At 44.6% G+C, this 25,785-nt stretch overlaps 1 protein-coding gene across 3 annotated transcripts in view; it reads right to left on the bottom strand.

The window, feature by feature from the left end:
* LOC145988320 (uncharacterized) overlaps positions 1-25,785 on the bottom strand; it is a 456,664-nt gene that overhangs the window by 115,740 nt on the left and 315,139 nt on the right. The window contains exon 1 of one of the 3 annotated variants that reach the window (XM_083123182.1): positions 347-659. The exons of the other annotated variants lie outside the window; for them this stretch is intronic. Coding sequence (XP_082979308.1) covers positions 347-395 — 49 coding nt within the window. The 5' untranslated portion in view covers positions 396-659. Of the gene's footprint in view, positions 1-346; positions 660-25,785 lie in introns of those variants that run through there. 3 annotated transcript variants of the gene reach the window in all.

Genomic DNA, 25,785 nt, shown 5'->3' with positions numbered 1-25,785 from the left:
TACAAAAATCAAGACACAAAATGTAACTTCCTCTTCCACCTTTTTAATATTCGGATTCGATCTCAGGTCATATGTATCAATGGCTTTCTCTAATCACTTGATCGAACAAAATCCTTGCACTGTATCACATTATATTCTGGCAGGAACAGCAGGGACGTGAGGCGATACAAAACCCAAGGTCACATGTTCGAGTCCTGTAAAAACAACGTGTTTACTTTATCCGTTTCACGATCCATACTTGCCGTCGCGATTATCCCAAGAGGCAGAAGAGTGACGTAAAATAATCGAAATACAGATAACACTAGTAATAACAGTTCAACAATTAACACATAATGCGAGACCTTACCTTGAAACATAAACAGAAGAAAGGTGACTATGCTCCACAAGAATGGCATGTCCTCTTCGTATATTTAATTGCATTCCTCTGGAGAAATAACAACAATAACACTAGAAAAGATTGAAATTTTGCGTAATGTCACTATTTTGGCAGTCATGTCGTGATAAACAACAAACAATCGCTCTGTTTGGTCAGTTTTCATAGGATCCAACGCTTTGAGAAAACTTTTACACTTCTATCACTAAAAACAAGCAAGCGCTCCCTTAAAATCCCGACCTCCGGCACATGGTTGCGAGTTCCAGCCTTAACAAACGACTGTCGTCTTTTTTGCGCGCCTTTTATCTTCCTCTTTTCCCTCCCCCTCACTGTCGACGCACTCGGGTTGTGCTGGTTGCCGGATACGCAGGGGAAGTCACCGAGCGCCGCGACTATCCGTAAGCATGTGATGAACAAGACCCTCCACAAAGCAACAGCCCACAAGTGGATGCGCGCGCATCTTTGTTACAGCATCTCTCTTCACGCCTTCTGGACCGCACCCACCACCATCTCTCTGCTCTCATCTTCTTTTCCTCAAACTTCCCCCTCGATTCTTCTTTTTTCTCCATTAGTTTGAAGACACGAACCACTGCAAAATTGTATTCCTGTATCTACAGAACTACCAGACAAGTAAAGATAAAATTCGGTGCATCGATAGATATAACAAATAATACTAAAAAAATGTAAAAAATAATTTTCTCCAGTTCTTCATTTTCATAATTATTTATAAATCAGAAAACTTATTTTATTACCAACAGGTGGGGCAGAATTGTCGTGTAAGCGCCTGACTACACTATGTTGTAATGAATGAAATTCTATCACTTTAAACAAACTAAATATTCAGAATAGTTTGGAAAATACACCAGCTCTCATGCAAGAATAAGTCAAAACTAATTTGGTTTCGTACAGAAAATGACGAGGAAGATCCCATTACATTTTTTAAGTTTCTTGAAATCATTAGGAGTACGAGGTATTTATAAAGATAGGTTTTGGATTAATTGAGTCAAATTCTTGAGCAGTCATTTTTTTTAAAGATTCTGTATTAAAAGTACGTAAGTGTCGAACTTTGCTTGGAAGCTTTCTTTTCGAAAATGAGAATAAATCACTTGAGAGGGGTATGTACAAGGTTCATTCAATAAATAACAGGAAATATTTTTTTGTACAGAATCTATTATTAGAATGGAATACAACACATGCTTATTATTCAACGTAGTCCCCCTCAAGTTCAATGCACCTGCGCCAGCGATCGACAAGCCTCCCAATTCCATGTCAAAAGAATTCTTTTGGGCGTGTGCGTAACCAGTCATCCATTGCTGCCTGGACGTCTTCATCATCCTCGAACCTTGAGCCACTAAGAGCGTCTTAAGTGGACCAAAAATGTATCCAACTTTCATCTCCCGTGACAATACAGTGAAGCCTCGTACTGTCGCAAAAGCTCCCAGCACACATCCATGCGCCTTTCTTTCATTTATGGTGTCAAATGTTTTGGCACCCACCTCGCACACACTTTCTTGAACATCAGTACGTCATGAACAATATGGTGGGCTGATCCGACACTAAGGTTCATCTCTGATGCAATTTCACTCACCGTAATACGCCTGTTTTCCCGTATCAACTCGTCAACTCTCGGAATGTTGTTCTCCGAGACTGCAGAGACAGAGCATCCTGCACGTGGCGAATCTTGAACACTTGTTACACCCTGTTTGAACTTCACTGCCCACTCGTACACTTGTGTTCGACTAAAACAGCTTTCACCATATTGCACTGCCATCCGACGGTGAATTTCGATTGGTTTCAACCCTTCAGCTAACAAATCTAATGACACTTCGCTGCCCCAAGTTGGTGCAAACCTGCAAGGGTGCCGCCATCTTGTTTCACTGATTCCCAGCACCCCGTTCACGAGGCAAGCGTGCCAGGCCCATCTGTTAATAGTTCTAGGACGCCACCACAACATAACAAAGAAAAACCAAACATGGTCGTATTTTCGATTTTTTATACAACTTTTCCGGTTATTTATTGAATGAACCTTGTATGTTACGTTTTTCTGGCTCGTGACACATATGCATATGTTAAGAATGAGCATTTCTGCAATAATACTGCGCCACTGTCAGAACTCCCGTCAGTGCCAGATGGTTGCTTGTTTCTTATACTTCATTACCCGTATCTCATAATATGGTTATTTTGCAAGACATTTCTCTTGTCAAAAATTAGTAGGTACTGGTGAACATTTGTTTGTGACCTACAAGTACAGACGGGATCAAATCAAATGTACTTCCCTTTTCCTACCAACTCAGAATCGAGTTGTAAACTCTTCATTGTTCCTGTATAGATAACAAAGTGGGGGAGGGCAGTAGTAGACAAGGCAAACTTGTTTCTGGCAAGCTTTCTGTTGGAGTCTTGGCAGTTTGTGGAAGGATTTTGTGTTCCTACACACCCCACCCCCACACCCGCACCTCTCTCTCTCTCTCTCCTTGTGTTTGTGTGTGTGTGCGTGTGTGCGCGAGCACGCCGACACCTGTTTCATTTTAAATTTGACGTATTTTTATTGCATCGACTATCTCCATGAGGCCTTAAAAAGATCGCTTCGCGGGCTTGCGGCAAACGACAATATGGGGATGTGTCTGCGAGAACCAATCAGGTCCGCGAGTGAGCGAGCCCGGTTGCCACAGCTAGCTCGCTGCACCCTTCTGGAAGGGTGAGTGACCTCTGCTCTTGCTACCTCGGCCTGTTTGTTCGGCTGAAGAGCAGACGACACGAGATTATCGGCAACAGTGTGCGAGCCACGTCTGCTGTTAGCCCGCGAAGCGCTCTTTCTAAGGCCTCCTGCAGTATAATTGCTGTCGTGACTGGGAATGAACCAGGTTAGCAATGGAGACATAATGAAGGATCAAAAATACAAAAATTCCTGGCATGAGTAGTTAGTAGTAGTAAAGGTAAGGTAAAGTTCGTCGTGCGTAAAGAACCGTGCCATGAAGGCACATCTAGGGGATGTGGCAGTAGGGTACCGCATATTCTCGAGTTGGGCCATTTTGGAGATTATATGATCAGCACCACGCTCCAGCCGTCTTTACTCCCAAGGGATGTAGTAGAAACGAGAAAATAAAAATGGTTTACATTCTGCGTATGTGACAGTATTTGTTGGATATTGTCTTGGAAGTATCTGTTAACATCCTAACCCACAATTTTGTTTAAGGATAAAACTGGTTGAAACCTCCGAGTGTTCCTGAGAAGTAATGAGCATATCAATTAATGCGCAATAGTTTGGCTCGCGTTTTTCGAAAGAAGAAAAACAAGAATGACAAATCAATTCTACGAATGCTTACGTCATTGTGACCATGGAGTGCATTTTGCACACTAACGAGGATCTGGCGTCTAGACACACGGTCTGTATAATGGTCTGTGGGGTTTGAACTGTGTCCTATTCATTTACGTTTGTAGTTGTCCTTTCACAAATTTCATCTTAACACACCTTTCATCCTTATCTTTGTGATTACCCAAAAGTGGAAGAGAAGCGAAGTAAAATAAATCAATCCATCGATTATTGTGTCCCTGAGTTTTTCAATTTTTCTTCATGACCGAATTAAATGTTTCACTGATGTAATGCATCACTATAATCATGTGAATTATTTTCCGTCATCATCGTGTGCTTAATCATTCCTTAAAGCATAGACTCTAACGCTGTTGTCCTTAGTGTAATTGATCTTATTGTGTGGAAGTTTTGATGTAGGCAAAAGAATGGTCAAGAATAAATCTCAATTGACTGTTCGAAATTTAAAATATAATAACTCCGAGGTGACGCATATTAACTGTTCTTAGTTCGATGTCAAAGAACGATTTCTCCTATACATTAAAAAGGATTCCGGCCTCCGTGGTAGAGTGGTTAGCACAGCTTACTTAAGCACCGGCCTTGGCATTGTGTTCATTGTGAGTGTCCCTTCATTAATTTAATCATTTCATCGACCATCCTCATCGTCGCGTTTAGCCAAAAGTGGCACAAGAAGCGAATTAGAATAAAGCAAATCAATCAATCAACAGAACATAGGGTCTCCGGTTTCATAGAACAGTATGCAAAGCACTCGGTCATGGAGGCCTTAAAAATTGAAATAATAATTGCAACAGAAAGCCTGATATTAGAGTATTTTAGGAGTTCAGGCATATTAACAATTCACGTCAACCAACTTCACCTGTATTGTGTGATACATGGTTCTGCCCTAACAATTGATTGATTCGCTTCTATTTTACTTCGCTTTTTGTGCCACTTTTGGCTAATTTGCGAAGATGGGGATGAGTGATGATATGATGAAATTGATGATTGGACACTTACAAACATCCATGCCCAGGCTGGTATCTAACTTGGGATCCCTTGATTACAATGGGACGACGCTACCACTGCGCCATCGGGAGGACCATTAGGCTAATCGAAAAGACAGGGTGTGGATAATATTATTACCGTTTTTGAAATAATTTTAATTGACGTCGCCTCCTCTGCCACTTGGAGACCACTTTCCCTAGGGTTGTCCGGCTTGAGTCTAGGCGCCATGCATTTGTTTAGGTTTCTACGTATTTGGAAGATATAAGTGTCTTCCTAAAAGTTCACCCCAAAGACACCTACGAAAGAACATACATTACCAGATCTGAACAAGAAACAGGGACTCTTCGTAAGCGAGATGCCGCTCGGACATTTTAAGCGAAGAATGGAAGACTGGACAAACATAATAGCCCCGTCTAGTTGGCTGCATTTTTTGACTCTCTTTGCACCGAAGCGTCTCGTTGGTTACACGGTGCAACACCGAGTCGTCTAGTTCGTTGATTTCGAGTCAAGTAGTGTATTTGGTGTCTGCACCGTCTGCACTACCTTCCGGACCGGTGTGTGTGTGGTGTATGGTCACGTGGTGAGTGATAACTAAAGTGCGGATCAATATGCACTAAAAAATTGGAAAATATGCATGCATCTATGCACTAAAAACAAGTAAAATATGCACTTAAATATGCAAATTATGCACTAAAGGAAAAATATAGGCGCAAGAAAATTCCTCGAATTAATTTTTAAAGTACTACACACACACATAGTAACCATTGAAGGTAACGAAGTAACAACAGCTTCCATGTCAAGTAACGTTGCAAAATCTTGTATTAAATTGAATTTACTATTTCCAGTTGTTAAACACAATATAACGAAAATCGTTAAGTAGTTTTGAATTTATGTAAATTGCAGTGCACTACAACATATCTCTCTATATTGGTTAGAGTGATTTTTTTCCGTTTATCAGTTAGTATATCCTTGTATGAAGAAAAAGTGCGCTCCACACTAGAACTTGTCACTGGACAATATTTCAATGCAGCTATGTCCTCTGGCGTGAGATCTTGTAATAGTTCTGTTGATTCACCTTGTAGCACAGCTTTCACTTTGCACAAAAAATTCAAACCTTGGTTCTTGGAAGTCACTTTATCTGCCTTTTCTGCAATAATTCTCCCCACTGATATTGGAACGGATACAATTTCTTTCTTGACATGTTCCCAAAGGGAGGGATGCAAAGTGTGCATTTACAAAGCCAATTAGCTTTGCACAGGGGATAGGGGGGGGGGGCGTCTGCCCTGCAGCGCATAAACAGAGGTTTTCGACCACCTGTGCTTGAAAATTTTACTCTCATACACATTCCACACACGAAACATTAACCAAGTAAACAAATATATTAAAAACAACTATCAATTTAATTATTTTTTCACGTAATATGCATTTATATGCGCTTACGCAGTAAATATGCACGAACACCTTAATTATGCATTCATATGCACTATAAAACCCCCCTACTTAGGTTCGGAATGCTCTGAAACAACTTTAGAACCCGGTTGCATATTAATTAGAGGACCGGAATAAAATATGCAAATATGCAAAATCCGCACTCTAGTGATAACTATTCAAATGAACGTTTAAAGCAGCAGACAGGCATTTGTTGAATCTTCTGAACTTGAACACCGCGTTCCGTCAAGTTGGTTGAACGTAATTTCCTTGCACCACCCTTGACACTGGATACACCTGCACTGCACCGAGTGTCAAAAAATGCAGCCAACTAGACGGGGCTCTTGTCTGCAACTGCTCTCCCCCACTTCCTTATCTATACAGGAGTAATGAAGAGTTTCCAACTCGCTTCTGAGTTGGTAGGAAAAGAGAAGTACATTTCATTTGATCCTGTCTGAACTAGCATAGGTGTTGTTTTGCGAGTGCCTTTTCACCAGTTTCATCTCATCATCATACATCTTCATCGTCGTAATTACCTAAGTGGCATAAAGAGGTACAAAAAACGAAAAGTGCGAATATTATTAGAATTCCTGTAATACAAAAAGTAAAGAATTATTATCAATGATATTCAAAGTGCTTAAGGCTGACATCTTAAGAGGGAATAGGTCTCAGTGTAGTCACATTTCTCTGTCTTCGTTCTTGTCATATCTCTCTCTGTATTTTCCATTTGGCGTCACGGGTTCGATACCGGTGGAGGAACATAGTGGTTCGGATCCCACTTTAAACTGTAGGTGTAGTCCCGATTAGCCTTACTGTGCATAAAGTGGACTTAAAACCAAGTCAACAATCAACTTTTCTCACATTTTCTCTTTCCTTCTCTTCTACATCATTCCCTCTATTTCTCATTTTTCCTCCTTCTCTCTAATCTAACCTCTTTCACTTTTCTATATTTCTCTTTCCCTCTCTATTTGCTCTTTCTTTCCCTGTTTTTCTCTTAGCTCTATATATCTCTTAACCTCTTTCTCTACTCACTTTCTTTCCCTCTCTTTCTTCTCTCCAGGGGTGGCGCCAGGGTCGGCGAGGGGCTGCTTGCGCACCCCTTAATCTTCTTCCACACCCCCTTCAGCACCCCCTACGTTCAACTGAACACACCAACCCTTATACTGTCATATTATGTCATGCCTCTCTGAAGATCAGTGGCCGTTTTTCTTTTCTCTCGTCAGCATTGTTCTTATGAATGTTTTCTTCTTTTGCTTCTTCAAGTGGTCCGTTTGCGGTTTTCGATAACTGCCTATAACTTAATGTGAGTTATGCTTTTTTTCCTTCTTGTTCTTCGTCACACTGATTTCAATTTCATTTCAGTCAGTGATTTAGGTATGATATCATGGCGGCGATTAGGCTAGCAGTTGTGCCTCCTTTTTTGGTATTTTTGCTCCCGCACAGTGGCGGCGATTAGGTCCCAAAACTGGGGTGGTCAAGGTTCCAGAACTACTGGGGCAAAGACAGTATATTTTGCTTTGTACATAAGATTTAGCATAGTGCGGGGGCAAAAGTGGCGAAAACTGGGGGGCAACTGCTCCCTCGCCCCCCTAATCGCCGCCACTGCTCCCGCACTATGCTAAACATTATCTACAAAGGGAAAGTTAACTGTCCTTGCACCCCTCCCCCCGTTTTGAAAGGTTGCTTGTTTTTCTTATTTTCAACATCGCACCCCCTAAATTTCTTTCAGCACTCTCTCAGCACCCCTAGGTGATTAATCCTGACGCCGCCGCTGCTTCTCTCTGTCTCGATTTTTCGTTCGTTCTCTCCCCCTCTTTTTCTCTTTCCACTTCTCTTCCTTCTTTCTTTCTTCTCTCGTTGTTGTCTCTTTCTCTCTTGTTTTCTTTTCTTTCTCTCTCTCTCTCTTATTCCTCCCTTTCTCTCCTCTCGTTTTGTCTCTTTCTCTCTCGTTTTCTTCCTTTTCTCTCTCTCTCTCATTCCTCCCATTCTCTCTCTCTCTCTTATTCCTCCCTTTCTCTCCTCTCGTTTTGTCTCTTTCTCTCTCGTTTTCTTCCCTTTCTCTCTCTCTCTCTCTCTCTCTCATTCCTCCCATTCTCTCTCTCTCTCTCGTATTCCTCCCTATCTCTCTCTGTCTTATTCCTCCCTTTCTCTCATTCCTCCCTTTTTGTAATTCCTTCCATTCTCCCTCTCTTTCTTCCCTTTCTTTCCTTCTTTTTTCATTTCCTCTTTCATTCTTCATTCCTCTCTCGTTCTTTCATCGTCACCATTGGCGATACTCTTGCTTCTTAATAGCTACCAGACGACTTGTAGGCTTCATCAGAGCTCTTGAGGACCCTTGGCAGTATACAAGCAAACTCTCATGCGTCAATTTGCGCCAATTAGTTCAATTTTGTGCGACTGGCTAAACATACTTTTTTACTTCTACTTTTTTTGCTGGTGTTAATTGAAATATGCGTAATGGGAATTTTTGCAGCTAAATGGTAGCAACACTGCTTCAAGGCTGTAGGAATGAGGTCAGAAGCTTTGCTGTGCGAGGGGCAATTTGTGTTAGGGGAAAAACGGACGGGTCCTGTTCCCTCTGACTAATTTTCATCCGGTGGTTGTCTCAATTAGCAAGAGCTATTTGCAACCGCAGCTGGACAACGCCATCAAGCAGGAATGCGGAATTTCAGTTTTTGCTTTGAGAAACAGAGGTTTCTCTGTGGACAATGAGAAACATATTCCTTCGCTACGTCACCCCTCTACTTATATCTAGGAAGGGACTCGAACCTGGATATTGCTGTCGTGAGAACGCGAGATGATAGTTCAACGTGCTCGGTCATCAAGTTTAGATAATTTATGTTGTATTTGTTCTATTTTACGAGGCATTCCTCCCGGCTTTGACTAATCAAGCAGATGATTATGAATCATGAAAGGGATGAGTGGACAATCACACACATTGAAGCAATGCATGAATGCAATCTCCACAGAGGATTATACTGGTTGTAGGTTCAGGCACCAGAGCTTCGATAGCCTGTAAAAATGTGGACATTGCCAACCTCTCTTTTACGTAGGATCCTCTACCTGTATTTGCAGACTTTGGTGATTATACACCCAGTATAATTCTCTGTGGAACTTGGGTGGCCGAGTGGTTAGCACATCGCGCTGCGACTCCAAGGATCCCGGGCTTGGTTGTTTGTGAATGTACATTCATCAATTTCATCATTTCATCACTCATCCCCATCTTCGCAAACTAGCCAAGAACAATAAACTAAATCAATCAATCAATCTGTGGGACTTGTGTGCTTTCATATGTGTTCGTGATTGCTCTTTCATCAAGTTCATATTCTCACCACTATCCTCATCTTTACGATTACCCAAAAGATTTACTACAGAATTTTTGAGTAAGTGTGTAGTTCTTAAATATAAGCATTGTACTTATTTAAATATAGTTTCTGCCCTGTTATACTAATCACAACATTGAGGATGAACAATGATGGACCATATTAGTGTGACGTTACATTGAGTCCAGACACGTCATGTGGCGTTCCGGCATCTGATCCTGGAACCGCAGCCAATAGGCGGCGTCGCTATGGTCACGTGAGGTTGCAGGACACCCAGCAGCCATGACGGCAGCGACGCGGTAGTAAAGCTCCGGAACCGAAATGAGCCTTTTTTTATATATTATATATATAAAAAAATATTTAAAAAATGCATGATTTCGTTACCCCAGTTGCGTCATGCATAGACGTTGTCATGTGCCAGTTTCGATGACAATGAAAGTTGCGAGGAATGGTTTCTCGGAATCGACGAGAGATGGCAGCACGCTATATAAAGAGGAGCAAAGGAAATTATAAACAACAGAGCGGAGAAGAGGGATTATATATATTATAGTAAAATGAGAAATATATAAAAGAAGAGTTCAAATACTATAAAAGAAATAAATAGAATGTTGTATATAGTACCCCCAAGGGGCGTTGCAACGTATTCTCCGAAATCTCATCGTCGCATTGAAGTACGATACACATCATAATTTTGTTTCATAACTGATGTCACAATTTTAAAAGTTATCCCTTGTGATGGAAAATCTAATTCTGTCGCATAGGGAAGCACTATGTGACAAGTTTGTTTGGACTCAATCTTGCTCAGTTGTCTGTTCGTGACGTCACCACCCATAAGATTAAACAAATCGGACTCGAACCCAGAAATTACGGAGGTGAAATCACGAGTAGTCCGCTGATAAATTAAATGTAGAATTAAGTGTTTATTGAGTTACTGTTGTCCCAAAAGGAAACTCCCTGACAGAGGGCGGTAGTTGTTGATTTATCCACTAACACCCACTAAAATTTCACGAACACTCAACTTAATATTTTTCATACACGTAAAAATTATGATAATTTTAGCGCTTAATCTAGTCTTATACTCCCCCTGAAAATGGCTACCAGATGAAAAACTCTGGCTCTAGTGTTGTCTTTCCCTCGTCTAAGACGTGAGAAACCCCAAGTAATTCTCGGTTCCTTTTTGGTTACATGCGAGGCGGCAATGTTACGTGACGCTGGGAGTAATCTGCCCCCGGAGAGGGCAGCCCGGAAATGGGGAGTTGCTTCCCCCCCGGTAGCTGCGGATGTCGCTATGGGGAGGGAGCCAATTCGTGAGGAACATTGAGTGAGCGTTCGGAACGACGAGAAATCGAAGGCCAAGGTGAAAAGGGGGAGAGGGGAGAAGGGAAGGAACGATCGACAAGGCGGGGTGAAGAAGTCAGTCATGGTTTCCGAGAGCAGAAATGTCTTTCTGTCGCCACGAGAAGTTCAATCTCTAACTTTCTCAATGTCCTCCAACCTGGAACTTTTCAAGTCTTCGGACTCTACCTATCCCCAGTGAAAACGGACGCTTTGGGATTCGGGACGGTTTGGCAACTGTGTTTTCAATTTCTGTTTTGCCAGCTAGCTCACTTCGTGAGTCCTCTTAACTTCAAACAAATGTGTTCACGTTCCCGCCGAGTTTGACAATAACAAAGAGGTTTACTTAAATGTTATCTTCCCGCGATTATACAAAAGTGGCATAAAAAGACGCCAAATTAACAAAGATCAAAACAGAGCGATGTGTCAAAAAGTAAGGTGAATTTTCGATTTATTGAAAAAAGTCCATAGAAAAAAATATGAAACTGTAATATGTTTGACACATGGTATCACATTAAAATTCGACATAGGAACCACTGTCTTCGTGGGCATATCGTGTGAGGTGGGTCAGGGAAATGCCCATTCGGTGGTGTTTTTGGTCCTCACTCAGATTTTTGGGCACCCAGCGCGCACACACTTTCCTGAAGGCAAGTTGGTCATGGACGATACTCCTCACTGAACCATATGAGATGTTCAATGCATCAGCAATGTCATGCAACCTGACTCTTCTGTCTTCACAAATCATCGCATCCACGTCACACAGATTCCTGTCGGTGATGGACGTTGCTGGTGTGCCACTTCTGTCATCATCTGTCACACTACTCATACCACTTGCACCACACATACACTTGTTTCTGCGACATAGCACTCTCTCCATAGACCTCCGAACAATTCTCGATGAATTTCAGATGGTTTCTTTCCCTTGACCCATAAAAAACTAATAAAACCCCGCACCTCCTCCTTGGAGTAATGTTCAAGTCGTTGTGCCATCTTTGAATTGCTCTAGCTACCAGAATGCTGTAATTGAAGCCAGACTTGCATCACCTTGGTATCTGACACATACAAAAAAATTAATTAGCTACACAAAAAACTCTGGGTTTTACAGACAAATTCACCTTACTTTTTGATACACCGTAGTAGTTCTGATTGCGTGCAGTTCTGTTTACGAGCAGTTATGCTACGAACAGCTATGCTTGCGAGTAGATAGAAAAAGAGAGTTCACAAACCGAAAATGGAGCTCGCCTTAATGGATTTCTCTCGTAAGGCATGAGCGCCATTTTCTGGCAGTGTTGCCAGCTCCTTACTCGAAAAAATCACCAAGGTTTTTTTTTGGGGTTTAACCTAGCCTAAAGCAAGGAGCTGGCAATCTTGCTTGAGGTATTTTCTCGCAGTGTTGCCAACTCCTCACTCGAAAAAATCACCAAGGTTTTTTTTTTGGTCTAACGCAAGCCTAAAGCAAGGAGCTGACAACCTTGCTTGAGGCTTGCGTTACAGTGCATAAAGCAAGGTTGCCAACCCACTGGTACTTTTGCTATAGCCTTTTACAAGAAAAAAAAAGAGATAGGGAAGAGTTAAACAACCGACAGCTTACCCACAGCCTTTTTTGCTCTAACCTAACCTAAAACAAGGAGGTGGCAACTTTGCTTGTGCAATCAACCCGGTTGACCGCCCTCAAGTAAAAATCAGCGTTGCTAACTCCTCACTCGAAAATAAATCACCAAGGTTTTTCTTGGTTTAACCTAACCTAAAGCAAGGAGGTGGCAACTTTGCTTGTGCAATCAACCCGGTTGACCACCCTCAAGTAAAAATCAGCGTTGCCAACTCCTCACTCGAAAATAAATCACCAAGGTTTTTCTTGGTCTAACCTAACCTAAAGCAAGGAGGTGGCAACTTTGCTTGTGCAATCAACCCGGTTGACCACCCTCAAGTAAAAATCAGCGTTGCCAACTCCTCACTCGAAAAAAAATCACCAACTAAAAAAAATAGAGATGCTAACGTTGGTGTAAGATGAAGAGAGAGAGAGATTTATGGCTGGCAACAGTAATAAGCGAATGCGCCATATCGTAATTTTCCAACTCCGTATATCGTGACCTTTGTAAACCTCTCTCGGGGGGAACGATGTGCCACACACACACACACACACGCGTGCGCGTGTATTGTGACGCAAGCAAACAAACAAAATAATAATTGTTGTTTTTAGGAGGCCTGGCCTCTATAACCTCGCCAGGGTGCGTGGTGCCCAACACCAAAAAAGTTCTATATAATGGTCGTGGGGCCATCAAAGCCGCCAACAATGAATCTGTAGAGAGTTTCGTGAATTATTATTTTTTTTATTTGTGCACCGAACTAACTTACATTGTATTTTATATAATTTTGTTGATTTTTTTTAGTATGTGGCAATTATTTTTTAAAACTGCTCTGTGACCCTCTCGTTCTTCACGTCGTAGGCGAAGGACTTCTCTGCAATCAGGATGACACTGCATAGGGTATCCTCGGGCAAGGCATCGTGGAACTCGCAGACGACCTTGATGTTGGTTCGATCGTTGACCACTACCTTCTTCCTCTTAGATGTGTTGATGACGAACATCGGCCTGCGGATTTTGAATTCGCTGGGGGTGTAGTACATGTCCACGCTTCCCTCGGTCACGCGTTTGTAAGCCGTGTAAGCTTCGTAAAGTTTGAGGTAATCGTCTTTGGCCACGTCGAGGTTGTAATTCTCGCGCGGGAACACTTCGTTGCGTCCATTCTTCAGATAAACGTTCTTGATCTTGCAGTCGTCGAACTTGCTGGAATCTTTTTCCTGATTCTTGTCCCTCCCGGTCTGAAAGAGCACTACGACGAAATCTGGCATGTCGAACTGTATGTTGTTGAACTGCGTCGTCACGTCGAATTCCATGTGACTTCCCGACGCCATCTTCTGCACGCACTGGTAACCGTGAAAATGAATCGGCACCTGCGGACTTTTCAAGATCTCCGCTTTGTACTTGAGGGCGTAGTTCGTTTCGTATTCCACCACCGGCATTCTCAATTCCATGCTCCGGATGACGCACTTGGCTGCTTCGGGTAAAGTGTTGGCTATCGGCGTGGTGGCGTCCGGACCCAAAGTAGAGTATCGCATCAGTGCGTCGTTGTCGTTGGCCGCTCTTCGAAACGTAACGCGCAGTCCTCCCTTCCACATGATCTCCTTGTAGTCCGAGAAGAAACCAGGCAGCAGACGCATGGGAAAGAGCACCGTGTGACTTCTCGTCGATATTTTGGTCCCGGCTTCGAATCCCCCGGCCTGGTAGTACGCTGCGTCCGTTTTGGATAATTTCAACGTTCCCACTGCCGTCGACGTGATGCCTGGATAATCTATTCTGTCGATGACGGTGTTGTGTTTCCTCACCTCCACCTGCGAGAACAGGTGAGGCACGAAGTTGTCCACGAGTATCAAGTTTGCTGCTGCGGGAAACGCGTCTCCGCTTTCCTTCTTCACCACGTCGAATTGAAGGTAGAGGTCCGCTCTGTGAGGATGAACGAACCCATCCCCTACGTCCACGTCGTATTCGATCTCCCTGTTCGCTTCGTTCAGATTGGCGAACGTGCGACGGTTGGGAGGGAAAGATTGCAATTCGTAACTTTCGATTTGCTCCATGCTCACTATGTATGGTTATTTATTATACGTTGATCTCCACGATGGCCGTCGTAGTGGCACCTGCGAAATCCACCACGTCTCCTTTCTCGTTCGTCACCACCAACTCTATGTCGTCTATGCGGTTGCGACATACTGGAAAATAGATCGGCGAAGAGGGCGTGTAGATGATCGGTTCCATGAACTCGGAACTTGGTTTGAAAGTGGCTATGATTCCCGTCTGCTTGTGACTTCCCAACAATCCGTCCGAAGATTTCGTGATCATGCCTTCGGCCACGTTACAGTGTACGTTCAGAGTCTCTATGGCCAAGAATTTAGGAATGTTGGTTGCCACGTGCTTGATGCCAGCTTCGAGTTTGGTGTCGTTCTCGAAACCTAAAAGTTCTCCCATGGTGCCCAGGTCCACGGTCTCCGTCGCGGATAGGATTTCCACTCTGTGCGTGACCGAATTTTGAGAAAGGTATGTGCCTTTGGGTAATTGAGCTTGCAAAGTGGAAAGATTGTATTGTCCTGGCGTGACGACGATGTGTTCGCTTCCGACGCTAATTTTGTTGTTGTGATGCGTAACATTGGGTATGAGGTACATGCTGTAGAATGCACGCAGAGCCACGGATTTAGGATAGACGATGTCGTCGTGCAGCGTGAGTTTCAAGATTGAAGATTCGCTCGTGAGATGGAACACGCCCATCCTAGTGATGCTGTTTGAGGTTCCACAATGCTTTCTGGAAATCTTCGACCGTAGGGTTATTTATTTTAGAGAGAAACGCGAGCACGGAGAGGCAGAGATGACCGCAGTTCACGTCTCCGAAATCTTGAATGCGTTCGTCGTTGTAGTATATGGAGGTTTTGTTCGTTTTCAGATAATGAACTAAATTTGTAGGTGGAACACCTCCGAAAGAATCGAAAACGAATGCTTTATCATTGTCGTTTTTGTGGTAACATATCCAATGCGTGCCTGGATTTTCTTGACCGTCCAAGTTGACTACTCCGCATTCTCTTCTTTTGACGCTTGAAGGTAACGAGTCGGACATGAAAACTCCTCTGAAGTGTTTGATTTGTAACGGTCCGATCAGAGATTCAATGTCTCGGTTGGTGAGTGCTTCTGTTTCTTTTTTTTAAATTTTTTCATCACGCCCTTCCCCTTCTTCTCCATGGCCAGGTTGTGACGTTTCTGTTCTTCCAATTCGGCCTTGTTCTTCTTCGAGTCGATGACGGTTTTCGCGATGGCGGCACTTCCGCCGGCCAAACTTCCAACGGCCCCCAATGCTGCCAGGATGGCCGGGATGCTGAATATGAAACCTCCGATCTTTTGCTGTTTCCGCGAACGCTGCAATCTTTTCAATTGAGGTGTGCTGAGCAGCAATTTCATTCCATGTCCTTTCGACAAGCAAGAACGTTTCTTCTCGCGTTGTTTCTTGGTGAGTAACCCATCGAGGGTACCTAGATTTTTTAGATTCGAATATGGTATCTGGTACACGACACCCTTGGGCTTCATGTTGATGCTCTATGTGTTATTTTCACGGTATGTTATTTATATATATATTCTGAGATTTTTTTTTGTGTAGTTTTTTACGGTATGTTATTTATATATTTTCAAGGCCTCGCAGTCGTTACACAAATTCTATTACGTGCTTTGTTTTCTTGCCAAGAAGTTCCTTTGTCCCCTTGTACACAATTTGAGTTTTGTTCTCGATTAAAATAGATAGCTTCTCGTCAGATAACATGTTAGCGTATCGATCTGGTAAAAAATAGACTGTATTGTGCGTTGAGCAACAGGCGTACCTTGGGACCATACTGGGTAGAAACGATTGAACCGGAAGTTATCGTGTAAGGTTTGTCGACTTCCAATTCCTGAATTTTTACATACTCGACTGACAAATTTAGCATTTGTTTTAATGCTTGGAGATCACTCATTTTTTCAATCGTCATATCAAAAAAATTTCAAAGTGTTAGAGAGAAATTTAATTGTTTTTCACGATGTGTGTTATTTATATATACCCAATATTATTTTTTTCACGATGTGTGTTATTTATATATCAAGTTTTTTTGACACGTATATATATTATTATTTTTTTAACAGAGGAAGAAAGTCTGTGCTTCGGAGAACGCGATGATGTGCGTAATGATATCTTCCGTCTCCTGCTTAGACTTGCGCCAATCATCAGTATACCATCTTCTTCCCTGCCTTGCCTCGTGCAATTCATCGAACCTCTCGTTTAATTTTTCCCCTGCAGCCGAAAGCAGAATGTTGAGATCACCGCACCTCAGGCCGCTGATCTCCCGAAGACGGTCCTTGAGAACTATTTCGCATCCCATGTGAAATGCCGGCGTCGTTCTTGCTATGATCACAAGTTTATTAACATCTCCGTTAACTGCCTTTTTGAATATTTTAGATAGTAGCTCGGGTGGCAAATCAGTTATGCAAGCCATGTTGTTTTTTACGGTATGTTATTTATATACCCCACCCCAATTTTTGTTTCGTGTTCATGGCGATGGTGGTACCCAGTGCGGCGACCCGTTCACCCAGCGATGCGTCTCTGCTCACGAACCTTTCGAAAGCTGCATGTTCCAATTTTTTGTCTGCTTCGTGACGTGCGTCCAGATCCGTCTGCGTGGTGTTGTAGGCGATGTCGTGATCTTTGCATGCCGCGTCCAACGGATTCACACCCTTGTCTCCTCTCTCCAATCTTTTCTCGAGTTTGGTACCAGGTCCGCAGTACTGGTAGCCAGGTAGATGCATCTCGAAAGGTAACTTGTTGATGATGTCGTTCACGAGTCCCTTTCCTTCGGCCACGTTCCAAAATTTCGGAGGCAGCGTGTTGATGATTTTGATCAGGTAACCTATGCCCTTGTCGTCGTTAACGATGAAGTTGGAAAGTTTCGTGCTGATCATGTCCACGATGCCAACCTTCTCGTTGTAGAAATTACGATTGCCTGCATTCTCTTCGCCGGCTATCACCAACAATCGGTCCACGAGTTTCCTAACGTCGTCCACCCAAACGAATTCTTTGGGTAACGTGTTGTGGCGTTTGACGCCGCTGCCCGTTTTGACCTGGTTCCAAATCGGTTTGATGAGATTCCTGTACTTCTCGCCGCTGCTCGATTTCACCCTATTCTGCGAGGCGTCGTTGTTCTGGTACAAGGCATCCGTCATGATCAGAATTTCCTTGTAACTTTGGTAATCTTCGTCGGTGTAATCTTTCGGCTGCTTTTTGGCGACGAGTTCCTACAGTCCCACCGTACCCGGATACCTGTTCCAACTATCCTTGTCGCCTAAATTGACTTTAATGTCGTTGCCTTCGAAGGTCACCTTCGATTTCCCAATCTTCCACACCACACCGCCGCCTTCGCTGGTTTCCATGCTGGGATACAATCCGAACACTTCATCCTTGTCGAATTTCCCCGTGCTCAGGTAGTCTCGTGCCAAAGGTCCCAACTCGATTTTATCCGAAGACGACGACGTGCTGCCTATGGCTCGACGTCGTGCCGGTGCATCCTTCAGTTCGAACGGCGTCGAAGGAATGCTCGAAATGGGCGTGGGTACGGCGTAACTTTTAGCTGCGAGCGGTACGAGTTCATTTATCAAATTTTTATTTTGTTCCGTGACACTTTTAATTTCTTTACCTAGACTGCTGATGGCATCGATCACAGGTTGATCCTGACGTTTCTTCTCTTCGTAGAATCCGCGATTCTCGGATTTCCAACCTTTGAAGCGTTTCGCGAGGTAATCGCAAAGCTTGAGATTTTCGTCTTCGATTTTTCGTTTCGTCATGACGTTATTTATATACGTCGTTTCTCACAACGTTGCAACGTTTAGAAAGTCGTTGATTTTGTTTCTGTATTTTCCGTCGTTGGGTTTCCTCGTCATGTCGATCGTCGCGAATCCGAAATCGTCGCCGTTCCAGCAAGAAGAGCAGCAGCGTTCCGAAAATTGATTGTAGTTCATGTCTCCGCCTACGTAGTCATCGTACGCATGCTTGAGGTTGGTGTGATCTTGACGAAACAAACATATGAAATTAGCGTTGTCGCGTACTAACTGTTTTGGAATTTTGGAAAACGTTTGAGCTAGGTAGAAGCAATCCATTCCTTTGTGACGACCTTGCGTGAAAAAGTTGCGAATTTCATTTTGATTTTCCAGGATGGCGTCGTCGAACACAACGACTGAATTTTCACGACAATCGTCGAGTGGTTTTATTTCCGAGGCGAACGTTGCAATGTCCAGACCATCGTACAGTTTCATCAGTTGCTGGTATTTGGATTGCTCCAAACTTTTCGAGAACACGTACAGGTGCCTGTTCTTCCAATCTAACCAATTCGGGGTGTGGGAAAATTGTCCACGAGCAGTGTCGTTTTCCCACACCCCGAAGGACCTACGATCAGACAGCGGATGCTGTCGGGAAGCAACTCACCGTTCTTTTTCTTCGTTTGACTTTCCGAATTAGGTAAACGTTTCACCACGTTCCACGTACTCACAAGATCACTTCGTCCGCGTCGATCCAACTCTTTTCCGGAAGTCCCAGCCATTTGACAAACAGTTTGTCACCTTTCCTACGCAATACTTTCTCGATGAGGTACGTGTCGGGGTGTTTCGTTTTAGAGAGTTCCTCTTCGTAAAATCTTCCTTTCAAAATCTCGCCGCTACTATCTTTTATTATATACGTGTGTCGGTTTCCGGGTAGAACTCGAACCACCGTAAAGAGTTCCGTGCTCCAATTTTTTGTGAATCCCTTCTCGAAGGTGCGTTTGAATTTGCTGATCCTCACCTGGTCTCCAATTTTGTATTTAGCTTTTTTTGTCGTGGGTGTGTACTTTGGACAGTAAACGGTAGAAATTAAACGCTGCTCGTCGGACTTGGTAACGTCGGCTGGCTTCATGCCTATCGTTCTGTGTACCGTGTGATTATAGGTGTCGACGAGTTCCGGCAGGATGTCGACCCATTTGTAATTTCCCCGATGCGTGAATCGTTTCCACATGTGTGTTTTCAAGGTTCGATTGAATCTTTCCACGATGCTGGCTTTGATGTGACTGAAGGTCGAATAATGTCGAATCTTGTGTTTTTGAATAAACTTTTGGAATACGGCGTTGTAAAATTCCTTACCGTTGTCCGTTTGCAGAAACCGTGGTTGTCTGCCGCCGCTTTCGCGAAAAATTAATTTGAATGCTTCCGTGACGCACGTTCCCGTTTTCGCCTTCAAAGGTAGAGCCCATGCGAATTTCGAAAACGTGTCTATGACGGTGAGAAGGTACTTGTTGCCCTTGTTCAATTTATGCACGTTTTTCAAATTGACGCTGCTCATCTCCACGAGGTCGCTTTGCCAGAGGTCGTCGATGCCCTTGGTTACCACAGCCAAACGTTCGTAGTTGCGGCGTGCAGGTTTATGCAATTCTTCGACGATGGCTTGCCTAGACATTTTTTTTTAGAGATTACGTTTCAAGAGAAGCACAAGCGTGATGGGATTCAAAGAGGGTGGCACTTCGCTCGTGTTTTGAATGATCAGCTTATCGCCGGCACTCACGTCGAAAACGGTGAGATCTTCGTCTTCGTGTATTTCATATATGTTGCGCGTTTCGTTCCAACGTGCCAGAGGAATGTTTCCTGCTTTCTGGACACCACGATTCGATATCAAAGTCATGGTGGGAACGCTAGCTTTTCTGCCGTGAGACCAGTACGAAAATTCGTTTATCTGAATCGTGCCATCGAGGAGAAACTTGTAGTACGGATGATAAGGATGCAACATGTACAGTTTGTTACCTTCGACGAACGTGGAGATTCTCTGTTGATTGGGTACGCTGTTGATTTCGATAGCTTGCAGAGAATGCAGTTTAGCGAATTTAGTGTCGACGCCGAGCAGATTACTGTGAACTTGTCCGAGTTTATTTTCGATGGGCAGCAAATGCTCGATTATGGTATCCGTTACGGCAGAAAACGACGGTTTGATTTTCACTTCCACGTTCAACTGCTTGTAGTTTTCGTTGAGTTCTTGCAACTTGGCGCCGAAAGAGGTCAGCGTCGATTCCTGCGTGGATTCCAGCACTCCGACTTGATCTCTGATGTTGACGACGATGTTCTGAAGGTTCTCGACTTGATTCAATTTCGAGCTCTTCTCGGTAAGATCGTTCACGATGCTTCGCATCTCTGTAAACTGCGTGTGAAGGTCGGCTACGCTCTGCGAAGTGGGCAGCGTCGACACCAGCGAACTAATTTCGTCTCGAATCTGTTCCACGTTCGCCGTTTCCGTTTCTAGTCGTTTCAGCATTCGAGATATGTTTCTTTTCAAAGCGTGCAATTCTTTGGAGGTGGGGAGATTGGCCACTTTACTCTCGAGATCGCTCAATGAACTTTTGATGTCGCTCGAATCGGATAGTGCCGTCACCGCCGTTTTCAATTTTTCCAAATCTTCGCTGGAAGGCACGCTCGTCCGTAACGATTCCAAGTCACCCTGTATGTTGTCGAGTACGTGATGAAAATGAGCGAGATTCGTTTCGACGTTCAAATTTTCTAAACATTCGATCTTCTGCTGAACCGTGCTCAACGTGTCTTGAATGCTCGTCAACGCTCTCGCTTCAGCGTGAATATTTTTAATTTCTTCGTTGATCAATTCCAAGGACGCCTCAAGCGTAGCGATGGTGGTTCGAATGTGTTCGAAATCTTGATAGGCCTCCAATTGAATTTTTATGTTCGCGACGCTTTTACCGATGACCTGCAGTTCGTCCGACGATGGTAGGTTCGTCATTGTATCTTCCAAAGTCTGCAACTTGGATTTAATTTCTTCCAACGTGCTGGTGAATTCTTCTTGTAATTTGGAAACGACGACATGCAAGCGTTCTGCGTCTATATCGTTCACCACGGTTTGAAGTTCAGAGAAATTCTTTTCTATTGCGGAAGTTCGTTCTTCGATTTCGAGTTTCAATTTTTCCAAATCTTCATTTTTCGATTGAAATTGCTGTAATTTGGCCAAATCATTTTGAAGCGAATCCACGCTCAACTGTATATTTTGAACGCTGTCGTAAGAAGGTACGTCGACATAATTTTTTATCAGCGTTTTCAGTTCGGAATCGATTTTCAGAATGGGGTCGAGACATTGCGTTTGGAGCGTAGCGATTTCCGACTCTAAACTTTTGTTTAAGGTTTCCTGCAAAGCGATCAAATCGGTCCTCAACTTCTTAACTCGAATGTCCAACATGAGAATCTCTTCTGCGTGGTCTACACGCTTGGTGTTGCCGAAAATGTCGTTAGGCATTTTTGGTTAACAGTTATTTATAATAGGATAGACGATTCGTAATTCTACGAAGAGAGGAATAAGTTTGTCGTAATCTCCGAGGAGTTCCACGTAAAGATAATCTCCTGCAGAAACATCGTACGTAATGTTAGAAAGCATCTTGTCGTGATTGATTCGAAAAATGTTCTTGCCGGTAGAAATTTTGATTTCGCCTGCGTTTTCCGGATTCACGGTGATTTGAAGTTTCCCGTCGATCGGAATTTCGTAGAAATGTAAATTGTTATTAAAAACATAAAACATCTTGCCCACATCGTCATTCAGTTTCGTCCAAATGCTGTTGAGGTGAATGATCAACAGACCGTTGAGTTTAGGTAACACGGAAGGTAAGACTTCATGATCTGGTATGGTTTCCATAATGATCTGTTTTTTGAAACCGAACAAATTCATAGGCATGCTGGTTATTTAAGAATACGGTCAAAGTTTTTTGTAATGACAGTCAATGTTTTTTTTGTGTATAACTAACAACATGATTTTTTTTTGTTTTGTTTTGTTTTTATGAATCTTCTGTTGAAGATGGGCATATGTTGCAGGTTTTGCTTTCTGCTAAGCGATAGTGTCCCCACGGCAATGTGTGAATACCACACTCGAGGACGCACCTCTTGTCGTCGTTGGGATCCAGCGCAATTTTTCTAACTTTGTTTGTGGTCAACACATGGTCGACGCTCTGGATGCGCTGTTCTACTCTTAGAACCGACGACCTGGTCTTGAGGCAATCGACAAAGTCCTCGAATGCGAGATGCTCCCGAACCACCTGTCTGCCGACACCCTTGGCCTTCTTGGTAACGCTGCCCTCGGCTTTGATGGCATAGGCCTTGGCGCGAAGACCTGCAAACTCGAGAATTACATCACCGTCCTTCTCGTCTTTGAGTTTGCCAGGCACCTTCTTGTTGCGGGCCAGGATGCCGTACTGGTTCGGCTGGGGATAGCCCGAGGTGTCGAAGAGGTTAACCAAAGCTGGAGCTGTGGCTATATCCCCGTACGCGTCGTCCGTGCGAACGTGGTACACCAAGCTGTCCGTGTCCGTGTAGAGTAGGCTAATATTGTCGTTATAGTGCTGGCGTAGTTTCCCATAATATATTTGAAACATGTGCAGCTTGCTCAAGTCTAATACTGAGGCGCCAACGTAGATGGGCTTGTTGAGCTTCACCTCGCCCTTCCTCATGTGAATCAGAGCAAGCTGTTCGTTATAAATGGTCCTCGATTTGAATAATGGGTTTGCTACGAGCCTGCGACATTGTGCTTTGTTTGATATTAGCCTCACATCTACACGAGTCCGTACATTCTCCATGGTTTTCCCGAACACCGCATTGTTCATTAACTTGAAGAAATCCTTATCAAGCTCGGACGTGGCTGCGGTGCGGTGTTTCGTGTTGACTTCAATATATGGACGCAACCATGGAGAATGCTCGAACTTGAGGATGTGGTGAACTGCGTGGACGGTAACCCCTCGCTGCATCAACCACTGGAGATTCTGGTAGTGCAGGACGTAATTCTTCTTGGACTCGAAATCCATGACGAGCTTCTTCTGGTTGGAATCGGGTGGACACTTGAACTCGGGTGCAGGGGGAAGATCGCTGAACAAATCCTGCAGCTTCTCGGAGAACTCAAGGTCCACCTCGGCGAAGAACCCATGTTCCGAATCGTCGAAGCTTTCGATGTCGAAGTTGGAAGGGTCAGCCCACTCGAAGTTTTTAAAAGGGAGTGGCTGCATCATGGAGTGTCCGTAGAGGTTATTGACGTCCGTGTACATGATGTAGCTGGACGGTCGTGAGGGGTCGCAGCCGGTGGCCATGTGGTGATTGTTGGCGCGCGAGTGTCGCTGCGACACCTGGACCATTCCACCCCGCACGGCACGTTCCACAAACAGCATCATGTTCACGTCCGAAAGAAGCTCCAGCTCGATCTTCGTCACCAGAAACATGGCCGACCACGCCAGTCCGGGGAGACTGTAGAAGTAGGCGGGGTCCAGCTTGTAGATCTTCATGGCGGTCGCACAGAACGTCTGGAACACGTCGGCGAGGAGCGTCACATCAAGTCTGAGGTAGGCGTCGTGGTAGTCCCCGAGAGTTCGACAGCCCAGCTCGCGCCACATGGACTGGGCGTGGTGATATTCCTCGTCGGTGATGTTCGAGCCTCGCAGCTTGCTGTAGAAGTTTGCTCGAGGAGGTAGCGACGTCTCTGCGAACTTGGAAGGGTCTGTGATGTATTCGTAGGGATAGACCCCCTTACGCCTGAAGAGACCTGCGTCCAAGTTCGGAAAGTTTCCGGAGGTAATGAGCATTTGCTCGTCGCTAAGCTTCCCTGCGAGAGCATCGAGGCTGGCCGGGAGGAACCTCAGGGAGTCGAGGAAGCGAAGCTCGACGGTAGAGTGTGATCCTGAGATTCGCACCCACTTGCTCACACTGATGTAACGCTCCTCGTTCTGGGCGAGAACGTTGATTCCCTCGTTGTCGTACCCAAGATGCTTGATCAAATGGTGGAAGTCGTATCCCGAGCCATTGTGAAAAAACACAGGGATAAATCGCGGGTCCCGGGCCATGAGGTTGCATCCGTTGCACCAAGGACCAACATACCTACCGTTAAAGTGATCGTGGTGTTGGACTTTACGGTTGTTGACGGTGTACTCCTTGACGCAGACAGGGCAAGCGATGGCCTCGTCGTGTCTACGCTGATCGTCGGGAGACAGTGGGAGCATAGACTTGGGGGCCAACAGTACCTTCCCTATCTCGTTGGCCTCGACAACCATCCTCTCGAGGAAGTGTTTGGCGGCGTCGGGACCACGGTACACGTAGGGCTCGGGGGCGATATGCTGGTCACGTCGCACCACAACGTATGCGAAACTGGATGCCTCGTGGAGTTGGTAAGGGGTGGTGGAGGAAACTTCGGGATCGGGATCGCAAGTGGACAGGGGTTTGAGGAAGGCTTCGAAATCCGCGATGATGATAGCGGGGTGCTCCACCATAGCACCGTGCATGTGGAAACGCTCCACGGTGCCAGGTTTGGGCAAGACTGCCACACCAGGCTCGTTGTTACTACAGTAGAACTTGTGGCGAGCGAGCTTCTCGACAGCGATGTTGGGACCTCTGATGTGCTGATAATCCTGCTGTTTTTGATTGTCAAAAGTTGACAAGCACCTGCGACAAACTTCTATGCTACCATTATGCTTGCTTGTTTGGCTCGACACCAACCGGGAGAGGGAACGGATAAGGGTGTAGTGGTGATGGGTCTCGGTCTTGATGAGCAGAAGGTGAATTTCTCGAGCATCATTGTTGTTTACGTCACTCACCCGGATGGGGTACACCGCATTTTCGTCAGTGAGACCGTAAACGTTGATGGCCAACCGCGCACGAGCCTCGAATTTTCGAATGTCCGAAAGCGCCACCGGGTATTCGATCCCAGCCATCGCATCTTCCAGCTCTGACTCGTAGGGTAGGTAGTGGTTAACTCGGCGTGGTTGGTTTTTCCAGTGGACAGGGTGTAATGCTGCAAGCACCGACCAGACGAAGCACTTGTTATCTTTATTTTGGATGTTCAGGACGGCCTTCTTTACCACAATGGTACGTGGTAAGCGGACGTAGCTGGAGGCGGAGAGAGGCACGAACTTACAAAGTTTGACGCACAGTTCGTGAGGCTCGTCACACAGCGAGCCCCCCGAGCCTTTAGCTTGATGTTCTTCTTGTTTTGCCACCAGCTCATCGGCAAACTGGTTGTAGATGACCTCGAGGTTGTCGATATCCGCCAGATGCAGCGTCTTCGCCTTGGTATTGTGGCAGAAGCTGTAAATTTTGTTAGACGGGTTCTTGTATTGGCAACGTAGCGATGCGTAGAATTTTGTGGAGTGCGTAGCCAGTGCATCGCCGAGGATGGAAATGATTTTGGCTTGCACGTTCTCCAAAAAGCTACGCACGTCGCATGAGCCCTCCGAAGTGAGGACAAAGTCCTCTAACAACCGCTCGAAAGCAGTCTGGTTCGCTTTCGCTACAGGCTTGACGCGTTTCGTGGGTGGTGCATTGATGGAGGCTGCTTCTGCCTTCCTCTTGGTGGAGGTCGAAGGCTGGGCACCAGATGTATTTTTGCTTAGACAAATAAGCTTATGCTTCTTG

This window comes from Lepisma saccharinum, chromosome 5 (genome assembly GCF_977018435.1).
Source record: "Lepisma saccharinum chromosome 5, izLepSacc3.1, whole genome shotgun sequence".
Taxonomy (NCBI): Eukaryota; Metazoa; Arthropoda; class Insecta; order Zygentoma; family Lepismatidae; genus Lepisma; species Lepisma saccharinum.
This window is presented reverse-complemented; position numbering and strand designations above follow the sequence as displayed.